At 40.7% G+C, this 16,486-nt stretch overlaps 1 protein-coding gene across 1 annotated transcript in view; it reads right to left on the bottom strand.

Annotated features, from left to right (window-relative positions):
* The window catches only part of Snd1 (staphylococcal nuclease and tudor domain containing 1), a 391,069-nt gene that overhangs the window by 327,726 nt on the left and 46,857 nt on the right, over nucleotides 1–16,486 (bottom strand). The window contains exon 10 of the mRNA XM_034518746.3: nucleotides 7,021–7,134. Coding sequence (XP_034374637.1) covers nucleotides 7,021–7,134 — 114 coding nt within the window. The remainder of the gene's footprint in view (nucleotides 1–7,020; nucleotides 7,135–16,486) is intronic.

The raw sequence follows: 16,486 nt of genomic DNA on the forward strand, positions 1-16,486 counted from the left end.
TCTCTGACCTAACAGGATTCTTAAGAATCTGAGCAAGTCAGAGGGCTACCCTCAACACAGAGGGCACACAGAGAGGTCAGAGAACAGTAAATGATGGTACCACCAACTCCAGAAACAACAGAGAGTTACCACAGCTCAGCGGGACTGAGAACTGGGAAGAAACATGAACACACAGCATGAGCAAGATTGCTCATAAGTTGAAAATGTTACAACTGTGTGATAGCAATGATTAAAGGAACAGAGAAGAGACAGATGTGCTAAAAAAGGTAAATGCACAAGGTTCAGGGGATTAACCACCAAGACCCACTAGGAGGTTGTTAAAATCCCACAAAATATGATTTGAAAGAAAGAGGCAAGGGGATCTCTGGCTCAAGGAATGGAAGGAAACTATAATTTGTTAAGATAGAGAAGAAAGAAACCAAATGCAATGTGACAGGCACATGCTGTCTTTTCCAGTGTAAAATATACTGACAAAGATCAGTGGAGTGTCCATTTTAGGAAACTGCTCTCTGTCCAGATACTCAATGTCTTGACCTCATCACAAGGAGCCAGGCCTATCCGCCAGTGACCTTTCCAGTTGAGAAGCAGATCACAGCAATGACTTTAAGTGATAGCACCTAGATCTCAGAAAAGAGAACGTAAGCATTTTGGAATCTTAAATAGGTGAGCTAAGACCCATCCATCGTCTCCTAATAGTAAGTTTCAAGTGTTCGTCTCAAAAATGCCCAGATCAAACAATTTGGAACTGGGTACAGAATCCTCTGCCAGTGCTCTGACACGTCCTGTCTTTTGATCACATTGCCGCAGTCCCCAAATCTCTCCATTGGAAACCGGTGGAATGCTATATCCATTTCAAAGAGTTTTTGCTTGTCTCCAAGGTCCTTAATGGCAAGCTGGAGTCCCTCTCTAATTTGCTATTTGCCTTATGCTCCCAGTTACAAGCCTGAGATCACAGTCACTGGGTTTATTGGTTTGCCCCTACTTTGCTTGGGGACTCCAACCCCACGGTTTTCTCTTGGTATGCATCTTAGTGGCCACATGGTCTGCCTGAGGATCCAGAGGGACCAGTCATCTTTCTTTCAAAAGTCAAAACTAGAGGGAATAAGCTGAGAACCACTTATAATTGTGTCTAAATGGCAAAGCACACCAGGGTCCTACACAACAGATGGAGTTATCAGAACCTGAATCAGCCTTGTCTCTGACAAAAAGCCTTTTAGATTCCCAGGGCATCCTTAATAATGCACTTACCTGCAGTTCCTCTCTACCAACTGCCTGTCCAAGATCCCAGGTGGCAGACCTGGGAGAGACACCCAAGTAAAAGCGGCAAGGACACAAGATTAGAAAGACCCTTCTCTGCCTAGGTCTGAATGTTTACAGGCCCTGCTGTGAAAGAATCTTTGTGGTGAGTTCACAGGGAAGAGGCTCAAGGGCAGGGAATGGAAATGATCAGATACCAATAAACAGTGTGCTACCAGCTTCTACCCTTGGGTTTCCTTCCACTTTTTCCTGAGTACCAGGCCAGAGATAGAGTCCAAGGAAGAAGAGGGAGAGCCAGATACACTGCACAAAAGAACCAGAAAAAAGGCTTTGCAACCAAAAGCCACAAAACACCTGAGGGCTGGGCAAACCTTGTACCTGTTTTTGAGGTAAATTTCAGCTCCATCTCTCTGTGCCAACAACTACAATAGCACTCCAAGAGCAGACTTCCCAGGAATAAGTCAGCCCCTTCACTGGATGCCTGGGGGCTGTTTCCTTTGTCATTAACACTCCAAGTGTAACACAAAGCCTGTGGGAGCTCTGGGCTATGGAGCACTAGGCTTTCCACTCTCAGATCAAAGCCAAGAGCGCCCTAGGAAGCCCAGAGACTACACAATGTACTATCTCCTTCAAGGCAGCAGCTCAGAAAGACAGAGCCTTTCCCTAAGACTTACTTCTTTATGGCAAACAAGTTGATAAAGCAAGCTCTGCCTTCAGAGAAACCTTGCCCGTGCAGGTTCGCAAGAGCATCACATGTAAATTCTAAACAGGCTTTCAGCCAGAAGAAGCGCATAGCTCCTAAGAATGGACACCAGATTCACCCTGAACAATCCAAAAGCCAGAACAATACCTTCAGTCACAACCAACAGATGCTTCTGAGGGACTACCACACAGGCTCATGCACTTAATTCCCCAGCACACTAGCCACCAGCAAACCATGCTCCAATCAGAACACAGACAGGATCTGCCTGGCAATCTAGGAAAGCCCTAGGAGAAAAAGGTTGCTCTGTTAAGTGTTTTTAAATGCTTCCACTAGCTCCAATTAGAAAATAACCAGAGCGGGAGGGAGAAAGTAGAGTTAGCTTTGGGCAAAACCTTGTTTTCCTATAAAATTTAAGAGATGATGCAAAAAAAGGGGGAGGGAATTTAATTTTTGCTATTACACCACCCTGACACCACCCCACCACAGACTCCCGCACACCCCACTGCCCTGCTATTTCCAGATGTCTCAGAAGATTTGTTTAACTAATGATAGACTACTAAAATTTCTAGGGAAGGAGGAAGAGAAACAGTGACACGAATGTGCCACATACTCTTGTAAAAGGCAACATCATTGGGTCCTTATCTGGAGCTCAGGTCACCACGTGGCAGGAATCGCTCCAAGGCCATCTGCCTGCCCATCACACTGCTCATACTCAAGTCTTCTCTCCTGTTATCTATCCTCCAACTCCTGCATCTGCATCCTCTCCCACATGGTTCCTTTGCTTAGAGTGCTCACACCATAAGCAATTGGATTATACCATTCTCCATTTCAAAGCCATCGACCCTCAAGAAAGTACCTGGTAATTAGACAAAAGGTAATTTCCCAAGTACATACCTGAAGGACCTGTCGATCTACCACATACCTTCATCCCCCAACAATCCTCAAGCATTCAGTGTTTCTGAAATCACAAGGCCATTCCCCATCTCCCAAAAATACACCATCTTTTCCTTGGAGATTCTACCAGATCTTGTTCTAACTAGGGCAGGAACATATTCTTGTGCAAGCTGCATCTTACACAAGGGCATCTAGCCAAAGGGACAAAGACAGAACAGAAGCTGAAATTCAGCTTTCATTCTGTATGCCAAGCACTGACTGACCTGGAGCTTTATAGGGGAAAGGACATCCCTTTCTGATTTGCACTAAGATACCAAATGAACTAGCACAGGTACTAACCATCAATAATAGCTCTACCTTGAATATTTTTTTAAGTTAAAAAACAAACAGCAACAACAACAAAGAACTATTTTTTTTCTTCTCTATGTAGCCCTGAAACCCTGACTGTCCAGGAACTCTCTATGTAGACCAGACTGGCCTCGAATGCATAGAGATCCACCTGCCTCTGTCTCCAAGGGGCTGGGATTAAAGAGGTGTGTACCACTATGCCTGCTTCTACCTTGAATACTTTATTGGGCTTCCTAGTATGTCTGCTGCCCAGGCTTCAACATCTATATAAATTATAACACCATTGGGAACTGGAGACAAGTTTTCTTTCTACACCCATATTGTAATCTTTGTAAACTTTAAAATAAATGTTGAAGAGAATCTCATGCTCTTTGTAAGAGCTCGGGGGAATTCTTAGAGGAGGAAGGCAAATCCTCTGAATCCTCCAGGACCCAGAGGGACTGCTGGAGGAACAGCTACAGTTCTCATTTGTCACAGTCTCCCCAGGTATTTGGTCAATTAAGGCTTATCAAAAGAAAATCCACAATTACTCCTAATAGATTAGTTTTGTACAAATGTAAATTACTTTCATATCTTGTAAATCAAATCACTGACTTAATAGTTCTTAACTCTAAACACATCTTATTCCTCGGCTTAAAATTCCTCAAGACAAAACCTAAACATAGCATAAACTCTTGACCTCTGACCCTTGCTTACTGATCAAGCCTCTTGTTTTCATACCCTAGCATCTAGCTACCCACTCAACTATTCATCATAAGGCCCTCATTATGTATCCTGAAATGTTCACGGGACACATACCTGTCCTGGCCCTGCCTGTAATTTCCTATCATTCAGGTGGCGTGCCACTCACACACTATCTTCAGGGGATGCCCATTCTCTGGTTCCCCCAAACTCACCTGATTCTTGTCATCAATGTTTTAAATGTCATTTCCTCAAAGAAACTCTCAGATTATACATTCTTTCTAAACTTTAAACTTTTTGTAGCAGTGAAATTATTTATGTACTTCTACTAAGCTTCAAAGTTCATGAGAAGGTTACACATCCCAGAACAGACCAGGAAGCAAGTAAATACTGATGGTGACTAACCCACTCATCTCAGCTTCTCTAGCTGTGCTGTCCATAAAAATAAACAACAACAAAAGTACACAGCTGCCCATCAGCCACTAGCCTCATACAGCTACTTAAATTCTGAATGATGCCAGACAGAACTGCAGTGGGTATAAGTGTAAAGCAGAGCCTTAGCGGGGGGGGGGGGGGGGGGGGAGGAATGTCTATTTCATTAATGTTCTAGAATTCAATAAATGTTGATGGAATGTTTTATATATGTTTAAACAAATAGGGGTGTGTGTGCATATATATATATACACACACACATATATATAAGCTAATATATTTCAGTTTAAATATAGCTAGCTAAAATTTAAAGCAACAAATATAACTAGCTTGTGTGACTTACATGACAGGGATGGCCTGGCCTTCCTCTTATGCGTGCTTCTCATCCTTGAAAACAAGTGTATAAGTTTCTTAGGAAAGTACCAGAACAGCGACCACCTGAGTCCTGTAAAGTGTCCTCCACCATCAAGCTGGTGCTGGTGTGTGCGGGCACATGTGTGCTTTATCACTGATATCTAAATGGGATCCCTTCCTACATTGTTTCTGAGGAATTTAATGAACAAATTATGGCAATCCTCATTTCTCTCAAAACACATGCGTTGCTGACTATTATACCTAAGCCTTACTTAGAACTTTCTTACAACGGAGTTAAGATCTCAGAAGGAAAGAAAGAAAGAAAGAAAGAAAGAAAGAAAGAAAGAAAGAAAGAAAGAAAGAAAGAAAGAAAGAAAGAGGGAGGGAGGCTGGCTGGGCAGAAAAAAAAATGAGGTAACTCATTTTGGTAGGAAACAAGAAATAGCATTATCAGAATCCAAACTGAGCTAGGAAAACAAACAAACAAACAAACAAACAAACAAAAAACAACTGTCCATCAGCCACTAAACTAAGATCAAAGTATCTTTCAACACTAAAGAGATCTAAAGCACCTGGAAAGAGAGTCCTCAGTAGGTTAGTTCATTCTTCAGAAAACCTATTACTCTACCTAAGCTCAGCATGCCCCATCCCCTAAAAACTGCTTAAAATCCAGCCACACAGTCTACATTAACATAATGCTTTGACTAATGATGCAGACATAAAAATTAACATTCAGGAATTTCAAAGTTGTGGTTGCTGTGGGAACCTTAATTCCAACTGTAGGGCACAAATGCAGAATCGTGGGCTCCTCCCAATCCCGATCCAATTGGAGACATATATTTACTCTGTGCAATGAGGCACAGCCACAGTTACTGGGACAACCTCATTTTGGCATTTCTAAGCTTTCATGCATTTAAAATTTCAACTTTGCCACAATACTGTTTGCTACATTAAATTGCCTCCTCTACAAAGAAAAGAGAGCAAATGAACTGATTGGCCAGACACTAAAATCGCCCATCCTGTGTGTGTTTATACATGATCCGATTCAAAAGATAATCATGATATTTTGATTTTACTCTTATTGGCTGTCTATAAACTCCCTCACAAATGGGAACAGGATTTGAATTTCAGCTTGTAAATGCACTATAACATATGTGTGCACAAAACAATGGGAGAGCAAATTTCACATCTTTAAAACCACAAATGAGGTAAATTAAAAAGTATATAATCCACAACACTAATGTCAACAATGATATTTAATTTATAAAAACTGCCTATGTGGCACTAGCTCTCAAAGGCCTAATTCTATAACCAGTCAACATAATCACTTAGGAAATAAGAAAATATTCAATCTCAATTCTTGTCCCCACCAAATCAAATCAAATAACCACAAAATCTACTCACAAACGACACCTAGCTGCACACTGAAGACCAACTCTTGCTGCAATTTCATACACAGCATAATTGTACAGAAATGACATAAACACTTAAGTCATATGGTCAGGCAAGCACTTGCTCAGTCCAAAGACTCAGCTAATAGTATGAAACAATATAGTTAGCAGTGATAAAAGATGAGTAGGTGACCCCAGAGAACATACACAAAGATTCATTTTTTTACCTAGAGCAAAACCATAAGGAACTACCAAACCAAAATGACCATCAGAAACAGGTTCTGTTACTATGTAAGTCAAATTCAGAATTTCTCCATCTTATTCTCTCAGAAATATAAGATCTTAAAATAAAATTCGCCCACCATCTCCCATATCCCAACCCTAACTGCTCTCCAGCTCCCTGGAGAGGCATGCCAAGTATAAATATTTGAAATGGACCAGAGCAGAGGCTAACTATAATTTTGGCTGCAAATAAAAAGGCATAACACTTGGAGAATGTCAAAGACTTATCCTTTCACAGATGGATATTCTACTTAACTATTCTGGCTTCTTCTCTAGTTGTGTAGAAATACAGATGCTTCCTGAGTGACTTCCATAAGAATGGCCCTCATAGGATCATGTATTTCAACACTTGGTCCTCAGTTGGTGATGCTGTTTTGTCGAGGTCTAGGAGATGCCATGCCAGAAGTCACTGGGCGTGGACTCTGACATTTCAAAGCCTCTGGTATATGAGCGTGTTCTTACCTCCTTTATAACCTCTGTGTGTGCAGTTCAAGATGGGAGCTCTGAGCAACTCTCTGTTCCCACCGCCACTGTTGTGTATTACCATAGTTTCCCACCAACCGACGCCTGTCCCTCTAAATCCATACAGCAAAGAAACCTGCCTTCTCCAAGCTGCCTCAGTCATGGTGTTTTAAATCACGGTAGTAGAAAAGTCACTAGTACACTTCCTGTTCTCACCTGTATGTTATCTCCCTCCAACCTTGGTGGTCGGATGCTTGACAGGTGGATGGTCTTGTAGTCTCCAGAATTCAGCTTCACAACAATGGCATCAGCATTCAAAACCTGCATTACCTGTAAGTAAGAAGGCAACAATGTTTGAACTAGCTTCCATAGTCCTCAGCACTCAGCAAAGAGCCAGGCCTATCACAGTCAGACTTGAAAGTGAGATAAGTAGCCATGTGCAATAGACCCAATACTGTCTTCCTACCAACAATGGCAGAGAAAACACACAATAATATTCAATTCCCAAACCCTATAATGATCTCTCAGTAAAACAAAAGCTGCTTCATTCACAATGATCAATCTTCATCTCTGGTGATTAACTAGCAGGTTAAAAGACTAGAAATCTTAGCCAGGAGTAGTGAATGGTGCATGCCTACAGTCTAAGCCCTCAAGAGGCAGAGGCAAGAGGACCACTGAGTAGCTTGAGGCTGGGGGGTGCTGTACTATAAGTTCCAAAATGAGATATCCAGGGCTAGACAGTAAAAACACTGCTTAAATAAGAATAATAACTTTAAAAACCAACACATTCAATCCAGTTTGTGCCGAGATTTTTCTTGATGCATGTTTAAAACTACAAATGAAAATCCCAACTCAATGACTCTAGTAAAAGAGACATGGGTTGGACTAGAAAAGGGTATCACTCTCACTACATGAGAAAGAACCCCAAGAAGATGCCCAGTAAAAAGCAGAAAAATCAAAGATATGTGAAGGACAAAAAGAACTGTCATCTCAGCTCAGGGAAGAAGCTGCTTAGCTGTTAATCTCACAGGCAGAAATATTAAATTGCTAAACTATTACCTCAGCTACTCTACAAGCTATCTTTTTAGAATGCTACTATGGACATGTCTAGTTTTGGAAACCAAAAATCATTACCACTGCACCCAACTCTCAGCTGAAATGATTCACTCCCAGGCTGGGATACAAGGATATCTATTTGAAGGACAGATGCACAAATATGCCTCTGTGAAGGTTAGAGCATCCCACCAGTGTATACAGAGTTAAAATGTCATTCACACTGGGACAGTGCCACACCATGGCTATGACCAGAACCCTGTAATACAGCCAGCAGACAAAAATTCACCCAATTATATTATATCCAGACCCTGTTGTTTCAACGTTGTTTGGGATTTTTCTGTTCCTTCCTTCTTTGTGAGCATTACAAGAAAGTAGCTGACTACAAAATATGGTCAGCATCCACTCCATCTGCAGAGTGAAAATCAGACTCTTCTATGCTTCAATCAGGCCCCCATCAGGAACCTCTGAGTGGCTGAACTACAGGGTCAGCTGCCACAGTGAGGGAAGACTGACAAAATTTCTCTCCTGTTTTTAACGCATGAAACAAAAGCACCTAGACTGTCTGTTCCCATGATAGATGGAACACTGGGAAGTGTCTTAAAGGAGGCCTATTTCTTAGAAGGCCTGAAATTCTTCAGCAAAGAATACACTCATTTATTTGTAGACTCATCAAAAACATGTATTCTCCACCTTTACAAAGAACCAGCCAATCACATACCAAAAAGAATAAAGAATGCACTAAGGGGCAATCTTAAGAATGAGCAAATGGCCGAAACAAGTTAGAAAATATGCACGACAGAAAGTGGCAGTAGCTCAATATACGAAACTGAAAAAAGGAAACAGATGCCACTTAGGATCCAGCTGTGAGTGCATGGAAGCTGGGGCCGGCAGATAGAAAGGTCTGGGCTTGATCACTGGGAGTAATGGAAGCAGCATAGAGAAAAAAAAACTACAGATAATGAAGGGTCTAACCAGACCAAAGGAAATTAGGAATTGTTAATTTTCTACTATACATTAAGATTAACATAAAACTCTGAAAGAAGCAAAAGTTCGGGTCAAGTGAGCATAATCACTTTCCTATATCCTTATGAAAGATCCGAGTCAAGAGACCTAAACCCTAAAACCCAGAGTCAGAACCAAGAATGTTCCTGGACAGAGAAACCTGAAGATCAGAGGTAATAAAAATACATAATATGAGGTCAAACCAGGTTTAGGGCTGGTTATCAGAACTGGGTAGTATCAAAAGGTACCAAGACCCTCTAAATCCAAGAGCTTTCTACATTAATCAAAAACAAGACAAAAACCCACAAGGCACTTACTGTCTAGAAGATACAACCAAAATTATAGATTCAGTTACAGCAACCGAAAGAGAAAAGCTTATGTCTGTTACCATCTAGACATATTAATGCCAAGAAGAACGCATATCAAAAAAGTGCCTTCCCAAAGCTAGCAACAGTGGACAACAGACCCAAACAAAAAAGGCCACATGACTATGTCTCAATCCTTCAAAATCCTGCATTTGTGTGAAAAGAAACAGGTGACAGACATCTGAGGGATGTGGGCTTCATGACGTGTCTTATTCATGACATGTGCTAGTCTGCTATTCTAACTGCAAACCAAAAGAAGAAAAAAATTCCTCTAAGCAATATCAGCAAAGCACTTTCTATAGCCAGTCAATATTTCCTTCAAAAGGATACCCAAAGGAAAATAAGATAATCTTCAGTCATCTCAAATGCACACATCTCACAATACTTCAAAAATCTTACTCTTGGACAGATCTGTACTTACTCTCAAACTCAAATTAACTCTTCTTAAATTGTCAATTGCCAAAACCATACAGAACTTCCTTACATCAAGACATGAAAAATATCTTGACAGTACTGGCTTTCGAGCATGCTCAGAGAGCAAGGACACCAGGGAAAGTATTACAGTGTCACACCTTCCCCCCCCATCCCAGACTGTGAAGGATCTAAGCATCCCCTCTGACAAGGTTGGTATTCATCACCCCTTATAACATGTTAGCGACAGCAGCAAATGGATTCTCGAAGCTTAAATTTTAGGCCACAGCAGCAGACTCTCTGCTTGGCATATCCCTGATTAGCAACCTCCTCTTCAGAGCTGCACACTCAGATTCTGCCAAGGATGCAAGGCGCTTAGCTTTCGGAGGGAGGGCAGGAGGGAAAAAAGGAAGGTGGGGGGTTGGGGGGGAGTCTATTCCTCTGTAAACTGTGTCATTACTTACTGCCCAGCAAACAAACAATTTCTTACAGAGACATGGAAGAAGCAATAAACTACTAGGTATAGACACACACTGTGCAGTAAGTAAAATGCAGAATGGATCCTCCCCAGAGCCTGCTCATCACCTCATAGACCACACCTCAACAGCTCTAGTTCTCAGGGAGCTTTTCATCAGGACAACTGAAGTGTGCTCCCTCTGCTCATTTTCACTATAAGCTATAGATCTCTAACCACACCATTCTCATGCAGGCAAACCAAGAGATCAGCCAAGGCTCAGGAGCAGAAATCTATAAGGAACAAGTCACCATCTGGACTCAAGATTACACACAGTAAATCCAATTCCTTCCGCATCACTTGAAGTCTAGTTGCAAAGGGAAAAATGTTTTCATGATGGTAAGATATAGGCTAAAGGCTACCACATGTCAAGAGAACTACTGAGCTGTGTCAGGAAAAAGAAATACTGATCCCTTTCTTTGGTCTCCTGCCACAGTGATGATCTGCACAGGCCCCTCCCATGTGAGGCAGGGGCTGTTCTATTTGGCTCCTTAGAGCCCTGCAGCATGCAGCGGTTGACACATGCTTATACCCACCTTCTGAACTGCAGACAGCCTCCAACAGCACCACAGACACACCAATCAACAACCCTAATACTGCTACCAATCTTGGTATAGAAAGAGGCAGAGAGCCCATCAACCCAAACAGGTTTTCTACAGGACAACTGGGGATTGCCCTTTGATGAGATCATCAGAAATGAAATCGATGCACTTCACCTCACTGATATCAGACATCTGACCTTTCTCCTGCACTTCACCTCACTGATATCAGACATCTGACCTTTCTCCTGCACCTAAGATTATGTACTATGCCTACTCTCAGTAGTCCATCAGAAAAGTACAAATGCAAGCTTGTTTTTACGAAAAGTTAATAATCATAGCAATATCCTGGTACAATCAAATACTATCAGAGATAAAAGGATGCTGCACATCAGACAAAATTTCTGTGTGTGACATCCTACCTCATAACTCCTCAAAACAATCAAGGTCATAAGGAAAACAAGGAGGATCTGAGATGCTGTAAGGAGGGAGGTAAAATAAGCAAATTTAATATTGATGAGAAAGAAAAAAGATATTATGAGAAATCTAAATAAAGTAATGACTTTAGCTAATACCAGTATATCTATATTGATTCATTAATTATAACAAATGTACCACACTTACATAAAATACCAAAGGACTTTAGGATGGCAATGCACTGTCAACATTAACCATTCTGGAACCATTAAGAATACTCCTCAACCTCTTCTAACTCATATCTGCAAATTGTACTGCTAATGAAATCTTCCAAACAAGCCTTAGCCCATCAGCAGTGTGGTGGAGGCTAATGTTCTGCCTAAACCATTTTACAACTCCCTTACCGTCACCCAGGTCCTTCTTTGATAAAGGTAAGGTGAACGACAAATTTTTCATTGATTGTGTGGTTCTTAGGCCACTGGAAAATTTTGTGACTAGAACACAGAAGAGTTTGGTGCTCTAACCTAGAAGAGCCAATGAACACTAGAAGTATTCATTTACTGTTTTCAGTTTTGCCAGGATTATTTTACCATAGTATTAGGAAAATGGAAGAAAAAAAAAAAAAAAACAATTGGCATGTATTGTTGATGGCTTACTATATGTACTACTTAAATGAGCACACAAAGTGGTCTGACAGGTTGTTCATTGGTTTGATCTGACCTTGCAGAAATAGAAAAACATGTTAAATTTTTTTTTTCACTTTGGATCTCAAAGGACCACCAAATAGGCAAAAACTGAATAGTACATGGTTCTTTATCTCAAAATTTACTACAAAGCTACAATAATAGAAACCATATAGTACTGTCATAAAGACTTGCAGTTCAGACCAGTGGAAAAGGGAAACCATGAACCTTTGCATTTGTGATCAAATGGCTGTGGACGAGGACTGGAATTCAGTAGGTGGGGAAAGACAGTCTACAGCAAACAATATGGACAGCCAGAGGCATGAGCAATAGAGCTGCAGCCTCCGTACCACACTAAAGACTGACTCAAACTGGATCCGTGACTTAAATATGAAATGCTAAATACCTTAACAGAAATCACAGGGCACACCATCACTGTTTTGTATTTGGCAATGATCTACTAGATATAAAACCAAAGATAAACATAATAATGAAAACAGCAAATTAGATTGTGCACCAAAGTACGACTAATAGTAAAAGGCAGCCCACAAAATGTGAGGTGGCATTTCTAAATCACATATCTGACAAACAGTTAAGACACAGAGTATTTGCAAAATTCCTATAATTTAACAACAAAACCAAGCAGTGCAATTTAAAATGGAAAAAAAAAAAAAAATCTGAGTTCAGTACCCACCACTACATACAAAAACTGAAAAGCAGGCAAAGGACGTAAACAGACATTTCCCTAAAGCAGGCTACAAAGATAACACGCACGGGAAACAATACACGAAACCACTAATCACTAATGTTAAGGTAAAACAAACAAACAAACAAAAAAAGAACACTGTAATGACATGCCATGGTAAACATATTGGGATGAATCCTTCAAGAAAATAAACTAGGGCCGGGCAGTGGTGGCGCACGCCTTTAATCCCAGTGCTTGGGAGGCAGAGGCAGGGGGATTTCTGAGTTTGAGGCCAGCCTGGTCTACAGAGTGAATTCCATGACAGCCAGGACTACACAAAGAAACCTTGTCTCAAAAAACCAAAAAAAAAGAAAGAAAGAAAGAAAGAGAGAGAGAGAGAGAGAGAGAGAGAGAGAAAAGAGAAGAGAAGAGAAGAGAAGAGAAGAGAAGAGAAGAGAAGAGAAGAGAAGAGAAGAGAAGAGAAGAGAAGAGAAACAAAACGAAAGGAAACGAAACTAGGGTAAGGGATCTCAGAAACCTCATAATAAACGTCTATAGCTATGATGCTGAATAATTCTTGAACTGGAATCAAAGCAAAAAAGCGATTAGGGCAAAGCCAGGTCCATTCTGACTATATGATTCCATTCTAGCAGATGCATGTTACAGCCACAATTCTAACTTGGTCTCCAATGTTGGCCCTGGCTATTGATGCCAGCCAACTATGCGAGCTCTCTAGCAAAGTCTCGACAAATAAGCTTGAAGGAAGGAGTTTGGGTAGTATTAACATCTTTTCAAAACACAAAGTTGAGTGTTATGTTATCACGCAGAGAACTAACATGAGGTCTCTGAGAAGCAGGGCAGTGAGAAGACATCTCTTGGGGACAAGCACTTTCCCCCTGCCCCCAACAATGCTATTCAGGTCTGTGAAATCTGCAATGCCCACAGATCCAGCAGTAAGGACAGGGAAGCCAAGCCACGTGCTCAGGGGACCATATGGCTACAAACTGCACAGATCAGCTAAAACGCCACAGGGAAGGCAGGCAGGGAACTGGCAGGCCACAACAGGCACAAAAGTCTCAGGCAGGCTCAGCTAATCGCTGTGAAGGGAACATGCTTCTCTGCTAACCTGTAGAGACAAGAAGAGGCCTCCTTTGCATTTCTTTCTTTCAGGGATAAAATTGCTTAAGGAGATGATGAAAACCAATTTTTCAACAGGCCAGATGTACTAAGAAAATCCTTAGCTGAGTTTCAGATTTCTCACAGTGACCCTCTTGACAAAGACCCATATGCAGCTTTTCAAAATTCAACTAGTAGACCAAGAAGCATCAGGTTGAAGAGGTCAGGAGTTCCCTTTTCAAGGATTCCAGGTTATTTTAGTGATGCCCTGTACAATTAGCTCCTATACAACGCAGTAACTGAGGAATATTTGGAATTGACTGGGGAAGCCTGTAGGTTCAGACTGTGGGTGTGAAGGCCCCAGGCCATAAGGACCTTTGTTAGACTGCTTTGAAAACTTACTAGGCATTAACACACCGTGTGTGTGTGTGTGTGTGTGTGTGTGTGTGTGTGTGTGTGTGTGTGTGTGTTGGAGGGGGTTCAGGGGGGTGATAATGGAACTAAGGATTGAATTTAGACCCACACACATACTTGGCCACTACCACTGAGCTACACCCCCACCTCTTAACATTTTCAATTGTTTAAAAATGACTACTGAGCTACAGCTGGGTTTGGGATTACAAAAAGCAGTGAGCTGCAAAGCCTAACAAATATTTATTGTGTGTTCCTTTCAGAAAATATTGGCCAATCCTTCTTTGGGCACATATCTGAAAATAAGCCTACTTCTATCAGTTAATATTTATGAAGACCTATTTGCAAAAATATTCCAACTACCTTTAAGGAAATAACTAGCATTTATAGACACTCACTACACTTACTAAGATGGGAAAAATTACCAGCTTACACGAATAGAAACCTTCTGGAGACTGGGTAAATAAATTATGGTATTGCTTCACAGTGAAATATTAGGTACCAATCAAGAAGCTGATCAAAACACTTATTTTGGTTCTTTCTCTAAACAATTATTTTTTAAAAAATGTAGAGGATGTGTTTAACCCAGGTACTCATCTATTTACATAAGCTCCAGACTATAAAGATAATCTGAGACAAGGTCTGCCATCAGACCCAGAGCCAGTGTGTAAATGGACTATCTTACTCCTCAGGCTTATAGAAACCAAACCCTGAGCCACAAGTTAGTGAAAGACAAGTTAGTGAACAACCGGGTGATCTGAATCAGTGTGGAACCCCACTCCCTCCCCGCTAGCTGTCCGGAAAGACTCCGGAACTACCAAATCAGGCATCTTAAGTAACAACCAAGGAGCCGAAAACCAGGATTGGCTTCAAATCTTTGAAACAGCTGCTAGACTTCAAGACATATGCCCAAAATCCACACACAGTTTCAATGCTTATAACTTAGTATTTTAAAGTCTTATTCTTAAATGAGAGACAACCAAAGTCCATCAAATGCCTGAGGAGCCTCTAATATGAAAAAATCGTGGACAAAAATATCCAAGAGAAGGACACAAAGAACACAAAGGAAAAATGTAGAATGAAAGGTACTTCTTGAGAAAGCTAGATGACCTAAAACAAGTTTTAGATGTTTGATTTTAAATAAAAATAATAGAAGAGATGCATTAGAACAAATGAAATTTTTAGAAATGAAAGGATAGAAAAGGAGGGGGAGGGAAATCATGCATGCCTCTAATTCCAGCACTTTGGAGGCTGAAGAAAGAGGATCTTAAATTCAAGACAAGCACAGGCTATACAATACAGCCTTCATTTCTTTTTCTTTTATTTCGTTCTTTCTTTTTCTTTGTGGGTTTCTCTGTGTAGCCCTGGCTGTCCTGGAACTCACTCTGTAGGCCTTGAACTCAGAAATCCGCCTGCCTCTGCCTCCCAAGTGCTGGGATTAAAGGCGTGCACCACCACTGCCTGGCACAACCTTCATTTCAAAACAACAATAAAACATTTTTTTTTTAAAGACAAAGTAAGAAGGAAAGATGCAAACATTAGCCACAAAGTACAGCATCCAAATGTGAGGAATTCTAGGAAAGGAAGAACAGAGAAAATAAATGAAAGGTAAGAAGGCAGTTTAGGGGAAGGTGTAACACTGAAAGTCTAAGACTGAAGCACAATGCTACATCATTATGACACGTCAGAACACTAAATTAAAAAGATTTTCAAAATTTCTTCTAGAAAGAAAAAACTCATACATGGATGAAAAAATATCAATCATTTCAGATCACCAAAAGGGGTGCGGGGACTAAACCCTAGGAAATTAGGAAATTAGGGAAACTAAAATAAGAAACATAAAACCCCTAAGCAATTCCGTATCAATTTGCCTGGGAACGGCTCCTGGCATAGCCGGCTGGATTACTAATCAAGGGTAAATGGAGTGGCTTCACAGATTACCTCAAGTCGTCTGCTGTCATGAAGGAACAAGTATGCCACGAAAATGATGTAATGAATCAAGAAAAAGCCACAGGGTGCAGAAAACACAGTCTTAATCTAAGAGCAAGACAAAGAAACCTCCAATGATGATGGCAAAGAACTCTAAAGGCAAAACTCATACTGTGAGAAAAAGCAACCAGTTAGTCCAGGTTGCCACTGCCCAGGTTTCAAGAGAAGCAAACTGAATGGATATTTTCAGGCAAAACTCATACAGGTAAAGAATCTGAGAGTTGAATTAATAATATGTGTAATATATTTGCATGTAAATACTAAAAAAATATTCAGAGAATACACAAAGCATAAAAAATAAAAATTAAATTCACTATGCAATATAGCTCTTAACAAAGAATTAGCATTTACAAGGTAAATACTATTAATTTAAACAAAGTCATAATCATATTAGAAAAATGAGGAAGCCCATGTGTATGCCCATGTGAATATTTATGTTTGAATGAAAAATTTAAATCTGTTTTCTCTCATGAAATGAAGTAAAGGAGTTATGC

This window comes from Arvicanthis niloticus, chromosome 15, assembly GCF_011762505.2.
Source record: "Arvicanthis niloticus isolate mArvNil1 chromosome 15, mArvNil1.pat.X, whole genome shotgun sequence".
Taxonomy (NCBI): domain Eukaryota; kingdom Metazoa; phylum Chordata; class Mammalia; order Rodentia; family Muridae; genus Arvicanthis; species Arvicanthis niloticus.